We start from the raw sequence: 10159 nt of genomic DNA, 5'->3' as shown, positions 1-10159 counted from the left end.
ATGAATAACCGTTGACATTGTTAGAATGTGGATCATTGTTAAACGAGAATGTATTGTATCACCTTTGTTAATTTAACAAGAGCTAACAACCGTTGAACTAATAGAAAATGTGTACAATATTTTAATGATTTGATTTTTTGTGTAACATGACTACAAAAGACTGTACAAAATAAATATAAATGTATGTTTTGAAATAAACAATGTGGCATATATTATATCAGTGTATTGTATGCTATTATTATGATCCTTATGAGATCACTCTTCACTAGGGAAGGCTTTACAATCACTTCACAGTATTGTTCTAGTCTATTCAAGTATTTTCCTGTCTAGTCCTTGGATCAAGTTCTGCTCTATGTATATTGTCAGATCTTTTATATATCAGAGCAAGAATGATCTAGCAATATTCAGGGTCATGCTGTGAACCACTAGAAGCCGCGCTTTTCCCGCTGGCTACTAGGCACATTTCCAGTTCGGGTTGATGATTGGCTAGAAAGGGCAGTCTTTGCGTGCGTGAGTGACGCTCTTCTATCCCACCATGCAGCGGGTGATGTCCAAGGAAAGATGGCGGAAGGAGGAGCGGCAGATCTGGATACCCAGAGAGGAGAAGTCGCAGCACTGCTGAAAACACAGCTACGAAAGGGAGATACTTGGTAAGAGTTTGCCGATAACTTTTTAAAGGTCTTAGGAGGGTGTTGGCTGACTCTGTCGGGGCGGTCAAAGTGCTAAACCAGCGGAGAGCGGGTGTGACAGGCCGTGTTGACAGTTACCCTGCCAGTTAACGTGAGCAAGTCAGTCAGCTTCTGCCAGCTAAAGCTAGCCAGCGGGTTCGCTACATTCCACAGTTTTTAGTGACCAAGTTATTTGCCAACATGGTATTGTCTAGATACATAGTTATGTTACCAACGTAGCTAGTAAAGTACATGTATTTTCCCAATTATTTCAGTTTCATGATCTTGCGATTCCAAGCTGGCTAACTTGATTTCAAGTGGTTTGCCCGTGACGTGAGCTCATCTGGCAAATCAGGGTCGTGAAAAGCACCTGTCAAAATTGCTTAACTTGCGAACTCGCTAACACACTCACAAATGTGCCAGTATCAAACAGTTAGCTGCTGACAATTGATGTTTAGTGACAATCAAGTGTCCCAACTAGCTAACTTTTGGCAAGCTCCCACTGTTAGCAAGCATCTGTTTTATGATAATTGTAACATTCCTTACATTGTTTAACGTTACTCTATCAAATTAATGTTATTTTTTAACTAATCATAACAGATCAGCTGCTGGTCATTCTGAAATAAACCATTTGTCTCGAGTTCTTGTCTCCTCTAATTAGCAAAGATGATCTGAATGAGAAACACAGTGGAGACTTATGTAACCTGAGGTCTTTCTCTCAGCCCTGCTGGTTAGTGGGTACCCTGCCTGTACTTTGGTGCTTCACACGTTTTGTTATTTTTTTTGTGTTATTTTTTTACTTATCAGATACCATCTGTTACCACAAATTAGATCTAGTCTAGCGTGATCTCAGATCTAAATAATCAGTGCTCTCTCTCGCTCTTTCTGCATAGGTACCTAGTGGACAGCCACTGGTTCAAACAGTGGAAGAAATATGTGGGCTTTGACAGCTGGGACAAATATCAGATGGGAGACCAGAATGTCTACCCTGGACCAGTGGACAACTCGGGGCTCCTTACAAGTGGTAAGATGCACCACAATCAGACCTCTTTGAAGCAATATTTATTGTCAATCTCTGGAGAGATTAGTGAAAATGGTGACTTCATAATGTGCTCTTTTACTCACTTCATAACATGCTCTTTTACTCATCCCCAGTGTGTCTGGATGAACCCACCACTGTTTTGCGCAGTACAGGATGTTTAGAGTGAACAACATGATGTATCTTACCTAATATATCAAACTAAAGGCAGTTATACTTGCAATTTCTATAGGCTAACTATGACAGAAAAAGTAGGTATATAATTGACTCTGTAAACATCAATGAAAATGGTCAAGGGTAGCTTACCTCCGTTCTATAGAAATCTCTCTGTTGCTTTGTGTGTTATTGTATGAGAAACTGCCATTATGAGTAGGCCACCACCAGAAACCTAGTGAATGACTCCATTATAACCCTACCCATACATAGTCCTGTAATGTTTCCCTTAAATAAACCCTCTTTCACCACTAAACCTGGGTCATATTCATTATGACAAACAAACAAGCAAAAATGAATGTTTGTTATTGGCCAGGTTCAGGTAGTCCTTCCGTGTCAGTCCATTTTCTTCTGTTTGTTGCCTAATGAACATGACCCTGTTCTCTCTCTCGCTCTCTGTTGTGAGTAGATGGGGATGTTCTGGCCATCAAGGAGCACCTCATTGATGAGCTGGACTACATCCTGGTCCCAACAGAAGGCTGGAATAAGCTAGTGAGCTGGTATGCACTGATGGAGGGACAAGAGCCTGTCTCACGCAAGGTAAGGATGGGTGACATTATTAGTGGCTAATTATGGCTGGTGTGGTCCAATATCTTGTTGTTTTTAAATGGTCAAATAAAATAATGTTCAGCTACTGTATGGGTATAAGAGCTGGTTGTGTACAGTGCACATAGCGTCAGTGCTACAGAGGTCATCAGATGAAAGAGAAGCTCAGTCAAAGCTCAGGTACTTTATGTGAAGTGGTGAATAGTATGAGATAAGATCATATCAGTACACAATTACATGTCAATGGTTGCCGTTAAGCCTGTTTGTTGATAGCCTACTCGTAGCTGAAGAGCTTATTGTGGTGTGAGAGGAGTAATTGAGAAGTTTCACTGTGTCAAAATCTTGGATGTGTTCTATAGGGTTGGATTGATCAATACACTTCAACACAGGTCAGATTGGGATGATTGTGAAAAAGGATACCAGGATAACGTTGATTTCTATATCGATATTAAGGCCTACCCAGCTAGTAACTGAATCTCAAGCATAAGTTATCTCAATGTTTAGGCTATGCCTCTCTCACTATGTCTTCTTCAAGAGAAACACAGCTGGACTGGTCATGCGATTTGATACAATTTAGCTACCGGTATTCCAAATATGCTAGCTATTATTTGTAATACATGGACTGAAAGTAGCATGCTGTATAAGGACTTGATTAGTTTTTAAAATGTAAAGTGGACCGATCACAGATGCTTACTGATGCAATATTGTCCTCAGAAGATCAGATTTTATAAAGTGGAAGTAGACTACATTGATATTATGTAGTTGCTTTTTTATACAGTGTGCTTTGGGTTTAACTCTGACAACTGACTCCAGTATAAGCCAGTAACTCACAAAAGGATTGTGTTCCTGGAAACACCGGCAAAGGGGTTCTGCTAACGTAGGGCTATTTCTAACCGCTAACTGCCAGCCGGGCCTACTGTACTTCCGTGAGCCCAGACATAGCTTTCTGCATTTTCAAATCTAGCCAGTCATGGCATCATGGCTGCTGCACTGCTTTCTTTTTCTCCCCCCATCAATCCTCCCCTTTTTGCCATGTATGTTGTGGGGGGTATCGAGTGGCCCTGGCCGTTTCTATTTTCAGATAGTGGTCTGGATGACTGAAACACCGCTACATGGAGCGAGCTACGAGACACAACATGCAGGAGGTTTTCTTTTCTTTCTATTTCACTTTTGGGGGTTCTTGTACCGTGTTTTCAGACTGTGTTGGAATTGATTTTCTGGGTTCTCCTCTTGCGGTTCCACTCGGGTTCTCTACGTTGAGGCTATCACCCGGGGAGTGATTCTAGAGTGTCCTTGTTTTTTGAAGTGGAGGAATGCTGGCTGAGGTCAAACCGAGAGAGAGAGGCTTTTTAAGATAGAGGGAGAGATGGCCTAGCCTAAGCAGAAAGGGAGGGGGCGGGGTAGATCTGTTCTCGTTGGTTCTTAACATAGCTGTTAAAGAACTTTGTGACATTTCTGTTATGTCAGAGTTTGTTACTGTGAGAACTTGCAACTTGCCTTTTCTCTGCTTTGTGTTGAACACATGGCTGGGCATTAATTGTATAAGGATGGCAGTGGGTGGTGTCTGGTGGTGGGTGAATCTGACCCATGCCTACAGCTGATCTCATGGGCTGGGGAAGGTCTGTACCCTGTGGTGTGGGGCCAGCCACCAGCGGAGGGGCTGTGTGAAATGAATAGGAATGGACCCTTCAGCTGTCTCTACGCTCTGGGGCTATATTAAGAGTCTTTGTGACTCGCTCCTGTCAAGGGAGTTAGAAAGTGTAGCCTATAGTTTATACACTTAAAGTGCTTTCAGTGTATAGATAGCCCTATTAACTGTGTAGCCAAATTCTTAGCTTGTTGTTGATTTGTCCCAAATAATGTGCTTGATTATTCTAATGCCATATGCTGTGTTCTTTAGTTCTTGTTTTCTTGGTGGAATTTGTGAATGCTTCTCTGTTCACTGTTGAAGCGTTTTAGGAAGTTCATACTTGTGATCAATCAGCCATGCAAATCTTGCCCGTATTGGAACAATGACATGATGAGTTTAATTAGCAATGCATATGCCATCATGTATGACAAACGCTTTGAACAAAATGTAATGAGTTTAATTGCTAAAATTGTAACAGAGTGATGCCTATTTTCTTCTCATGCCATCTGTCATGTAAGACAACTTTAACATTGTCAAGTGTTTAATTTGCAAAACAAACATTTGTTAATAATTTAGTTTATTTCCTCTTGTGCAATGTGCCATGATATAAGACACTCTTTATTGCCATATTTCTACAGGTGGTAGAACAGGGTATGTTTGTAAAGCACTGCAAGGTGGAGGTGTACCTCACAGAGCTGAAGCTGTGTGAAGACCGCAACATGGACAACGTGGTCACCAGACGCTTCAGCAAAGCAGACACGATAGGTAGGCAGACACTTTTCTTCTCCCTGACAGAATGAATGGAGCAGATTATATCTTTATTTTGAAGAAATTTGTCTCTTTTCCTCATGGGTAATTTCCACCTGTTTTCTACCTGCCATTATAATATAATAGTATGCCCTTCAGCCTGCGCTTTTATCTGTAGGGACTTATAGTCATGCGTGCACGTATGGGTAGGCCTAGTCCTGGGCGTCAAACCCATGCTCTACCAAGCACCATGCTCTACCAACTGAGCTATAGAGTACCATTGGTATAACCATTATATTCATTGTACAGTTAAACCTGACAAATGTAGCAACTGGCCTCTTCTCCCAGCCAGAGAATGAATGAATAAATCATTCCCATCCATTAACCACCAGTCATAGTGATTGTACAGGAGAACCTCTCTTCTACCTGACACAGAATGAATTACTAATATATTTGTTTTGAAATGCACAGAAGCTCTCCTTTTTCCTCTTTGTGGATCAATTCCACTCATTTTCTACCTGACATTAGGATTGTGTATTTATAACCTGACATGTTCTGTAGTTCTTAATTTGACTTGTTGATTATATAGTGCATCATTGCTCTTAGTTATTTCACTGATAATACTAACATCTTTTGTTCAGTTTATGCAAATTGAATGCATTGCCGAGCCTTTTAATGGTCAATTTAAACAGTGAAATCACAGGGGAAGGTCATTGATAACTCTCAAAGTGTTTGTCAACCTCTTATGTAAACTGAATTTGCTTTTGGCTACAGCAAAATGATGTGCTCCCACAAGAACTGCCAAAACTCTGCTCCCTAAAGCACACACAAGTAATCAACAATTACATGGGCAGGGAGTGTGTTACTATAAAGTCATTCATTAATCTGCTGCATTCTTAGACCACTGCGGCCTCCCGAGATCCTGGTTCGAATCCAGGCTCTGCTGTAGCCGGCCGTAACCGGGAGACCAATGGGGCGGCGCACAATTGGCCCAGCGTCGTCCAGGGTAGGGGAGGGAATGGCAGGCAGGGAGGTAGCTCAGTTGATAGAGCATGGCGTTTGCAACGCCAGGGTTGTGGGTTCGATTCCCACGGGGGGCCAGTATGAAAATAATAATGTATGCACTAACTGTAAGTCGCTCTGGATAAGAGCGTCTGCTAAATGACGTAAATGTAACGTAAATGTAATGTAAATGCTGCCAATTTATCAGAGCATGAGAGATTTATACACTCAATTATTCTCTGCTCTAAGTATGCAGGTGCATGCGTGTAGTTTTGTCAGTTTGTCACCTACACTGAGTGTACAAAACATTAGCAACACCTGCTCTTTCCATGACAGACTGACCAGGTGAATCCAGATGAAAGCAATGATCCTTTATTGATGTCAACTGTTAAATCCACTTCAATCAGTGTAGATGAAGGGGAGGAGACCGGTTAAAGAAGGATTTTTAAGCCTCGAGACAATTGAGACACGGATTGTGTATATGTACCATTTGAGGGTGAATGGGCAAGACAAAAGATTTAAGTGCCTTTGAACGGGGTATGGTAGTAGGTGCCAGGTGCACCGGTTTGTGTCAAATGCTGCTGGGTTTTTCATGCTCAACAGTTTCCTATGTGTATCAAGAATGGTCCACCACCCAAAGGACATCCAGCCAACATGACACAACTGTGGGAAGCATTGTAGGCAACATGGGCCAGCATCCCTGTAGAACACTTTCGACACCTTGTAGATTCCATGCGTCGACAAATTGAAGCTGTTCTGAGGGCAAAAAGGTGGTGCAGCTCAATATTATGGTGTTCCTAATGTTTTGTACAGTCAATGTATGTGGCATGTTGCTTATTTGTTATCTTTGTCCTATAACCTCCTGTGATGCAGACACCATTGAGAAGGAGATGCGTAAACTGTTCAGCATCCCAGACGAGAAAGAGACCAGGTTGTGGAACAAGTACATGAGTAACACGTTCGAGCCTCTGAACAAACCGGACAACACTATACAGGACGCAGGACTCTACCAAGGACAGGTATAAAATAACCCTCGGATACCAGGCTATTTATACATTAATGTTTCTACTTCCTGTCCTGTCATTGCACCAGTTATATAGGGCCTAGATTATTCCAGACCATGCAAACTGACAAGGAAACTCTCTATTCTCTTGTTACTAGGAATGGCGCCGGAGGGTATGGCTGCTGTTTTACGGGCTCCGAACCAATTGTGCTATTTTGTGTTTTTTCATATTGTTTGTCACTTATTTTGTACATAATGTTGATGCTACCGTCTCTTATGACCGAAAAGAGCTTCTGGATGTCAGAACAGTGATTACTCACCTCGAACTGGACAAAGATGTTTTCTTTAATGAGTCTGACACAAAGGATATAATGTTGCTCCCAGACAAGGCCCAAATCCCTGTCATTCACATTAAGAAAATAAGGAAATACAGGGGGCGGAGATTAGGGTGCATTGTGAGAATTCGTCGACGAGTGGGTAACCCGCCTCTACCATCCGTTCTATTAGCCAACGTGCAATCACTGGAGAATAAACTGGATGAGCTCCATTCGAGACTATCCTACCAACGGGACATTAAAAACTGTAATATCTTATGTTTCATGACTCATACAGTTAGCTGGATTTTCCGTGCATCGGCAGGACAGAACAGCTACGTCTGGTAAGACGAGGGGTGGGGGTGTGTCTATTTGTCAATAACAGCTGGTGCATGATGTCTAATATTAAGGTAGTCTCGAGGTATTGCTCGCCTGAGGTAGAGTACCTCATGATAAGCTGTAGACCACACTATCTATCAAGAGTTTTCATCTATATTTTTTGTAGCCGTCTATTTACCACCACAAACAGACGCTGGTACTAAGACTGCACTCAACGAGCTGTATAAGGCCATAAGCAAACAAGAAAATGCTCATCCAGAAGCGGCACTCCTAGTGGCCGGGGACTTTAAAGCAGGCAAACTTAAATCTGTTTGACCTACTTTCTACCAGAATGTCACGTGCAACCAGAGGAAAAAAAACTCTAGACCACCTTTACTCCACACACGGAGATGCGTACAAAGCTCTCCCTCGCCCTCCATTTGGCAAATCTGACCATAATTATATCCTCCTGATTCCTGCTTACAAGGAAAAACTAAAGCAGGAAGTACCAGTGACTCGCTCAATACGGAAGTGGTCAGATGACGCGGATGCTACGCTACAGGACAGTTTTTCTAGCACAGACTGGAATATGTTCCGGGATTCATCCAATGGCGTTGAGGAGTATACCACCTCAGTCACTGGCTTCATCAATAAATGCATCGATGACATCGACCCCACAGTGACCGTGCATACATATCCCTCAGACGAACCATCAAACAGGCAAAGCTTCAATACAGGACTAAGATTGACTCCTACTACACCGGCTCGTGGGATGTGGCAGGACTTGCAAACTATTACGGACTACAAAAGGAAAATCAGCCGCGAGCAGTCCAGTGACACGAGCCTACCAGATGGGCTAAATGCCTTCGAGGCAAGCAACACTGAAGCATTCATGAGAGCACCAGCTGTTCCGGACAACTGTGTGACCACGCTCTCCGTAGCCGATGTGAGCAAGACCTTTAAACAGGTCAACATTCAGACGGATTATCAGGACGTGTACTCGGAGCATGCGCGGACCAACTGGCAAGTGTCTTCACTGACATTTTCAAGCTCTCCCTGACCGAGTCTGTAATACTTACCTACATGTTTTAAGCAGACCACCATAGTCCCTGTGCCCAAGAAAGGGAAGGTAACCTGCCTAAATGACTACCGCCCCGTAGCACTCACATCCGTAGCCATGAAGTGCTTTGAAAGACTGGTCATGGCACACATCAACACCATTATCCTGGAAACCCTAGACCCACTCCAATTTGCATACATCCCCAACAGATCCAGAGATAATGCAATATCAATCGCACTCCACACAGCCCTTTCCCACTTGGACAAAAGGAACACCTATGTGAGAATGCTGTTCATTGACTACTGTTCAGCGTTGAACACCATAGTGCCCACAAAGCTCATCTCTAAGCTAAGGACCCTGGGACTAAACACCTCCCTCTGCAACTGGATCCTGGACATCTTGACAGGCTGCACCCAGTTGGTAAGGGTAGGCAACAACACATCTGCCACGCTTATCCTCAACACGGGGGCCCTTCAGAGGTCCGTGCTTAGTCCCCTCCAGTACTCCCTGTTCACCCACGACTGTGTGGCCAAGCACGACTCCAACACCATCGTTAAGTTTGCTGAAGACACAACGGTGCTAGGCCTGATCACCGACAACGATGAGACAGCCTATAGGGAGGAGGTCAGAGACCTGGCAGGAGGGCCGAAAATGCCCCCGTTCACATCAACGGGGCTGTAGTGGAGTGGGTAGATAGTTTCAAGTTCCTTTGTCCACATCACCAACAAACTAATCATGGTCCAAACACACCAAGAAAGTCGTGAAGAGGGCACAACAAATCCTTTCCCCCCTCAGGAGACTGAATAGATTTGGCATTGGTCCCCATATCATCAAAAAGTTATACAGCTACACCCTCGAAAGCATCCTGACCAGTTGCATCACCCCCTGGTATGGCAACTGCTCAGCATCCGACCGTAAGACGCTACAGAGGGTAGTGTGTACAGCCCAGTACATCACTTTGGCTAAGCTTCCTGCCATCCAGGACCTACACTACCGTTCAAAAGTTTGGGGTCACTTAGACATTTCCTTGTTTTCCATGAAAACATACATGAAATTAGTTTGAATAGGAAATATAGCAAAATGAATAGGGAATGTAGTCATTGACAAGGTTAGAAATAATGATTTTTAATTGAAATAATAATTGTGTCCTTCAAACTTTGCTTTCATCAAATAATCCTCCATTTGCAGCAATTACAGCCTTGCAGACCTTTTGGCATTCTAGTTGTCAATTTGTTGGGGTAATCTGAAGAGATTTCACCCCATGCTTCCTGAAGCACCTCCCACAAGTTGGATTGGCTTGATGTCCACTTCTTACGTACCATACGGTCAAGCTGCTCCCACAACAGCTCAATATGGTTGAGATCCGGTGACTGTGCTGGCCACTCCATTATAGACAGAATACCAGCTGACTGCTTCTTCCCTAAATATTTCTTGCATAGATTGGAGCTGTGCTTTGGGTCATTGTCCTGTTGTAGGAGGAAATTGGCTCCAATCAAGCGCCATCCACAGGGTATGGCATGGCATTGCAAAATGGAGTGATAGCCTTCCTTCTTCAAGATCCCTTTTACCCTGTACAAATCTCCCACTTTACCACGACCAAAGCACCCCCAGACCATCAC

The 10159-nt window shown here is 43.3% G+C and overlaps 1 protein-coding gene across 1 annotated transcript in view; it reads left to right on the top strand.

Annotated features, from left to right (window-relative positions):
• Positions 1 to 543: 543 nt before the first annotated feature.
• LOC311130147 (ubiquitin carboxyl-terminal hydrolase 15-like) overlaps positions 544 to 10159 on the top strand; it is a 43750-nt gene continuing 34134 nt past the window's right edge. Inside the window, exons 1-5 of the mRNA XM_084162834.1 lie at positions 544 to 650; positions 1562 to 1692; positions 2330 to 2460; positions 4735 to 4861; positions 6719 to 6864. Coding sequence (XP_084018960.1) covers positions 562 to 650; positions 1562 to 1692; positions 2330 to 2460; positions 4735 to 4861; positions 6719 to 6864 — 624 coding nt within the window. The 5' untranslated portion in view covers positions 544 to 561. The remainder of the gene's footprint in view (positions 651 to 1561; positions 1693 to 2329; positions 2461 to 4734; positions 4862 to 6718; positions 6865 to 10159) is intronic.

The sequence above is a fragment of the Coregonus lavaretus genome (genome assembly GCF_964263955.1).
Source record: "Coregonus lavaretus genome assembly, chromosome: 5".
Classification (NCBI taxonomy): Eukaryota; Metazoa; Chordata; class Actinopteri; order Salmoniformes; family Salmonidae; genus Coregonus; species Coregonus lavaretus.
The sequence above is the reverse complement of the archived record's forward strand: the minus strand, read 5'-3'. Positions and strand labels throughout refer to the sequence as shown.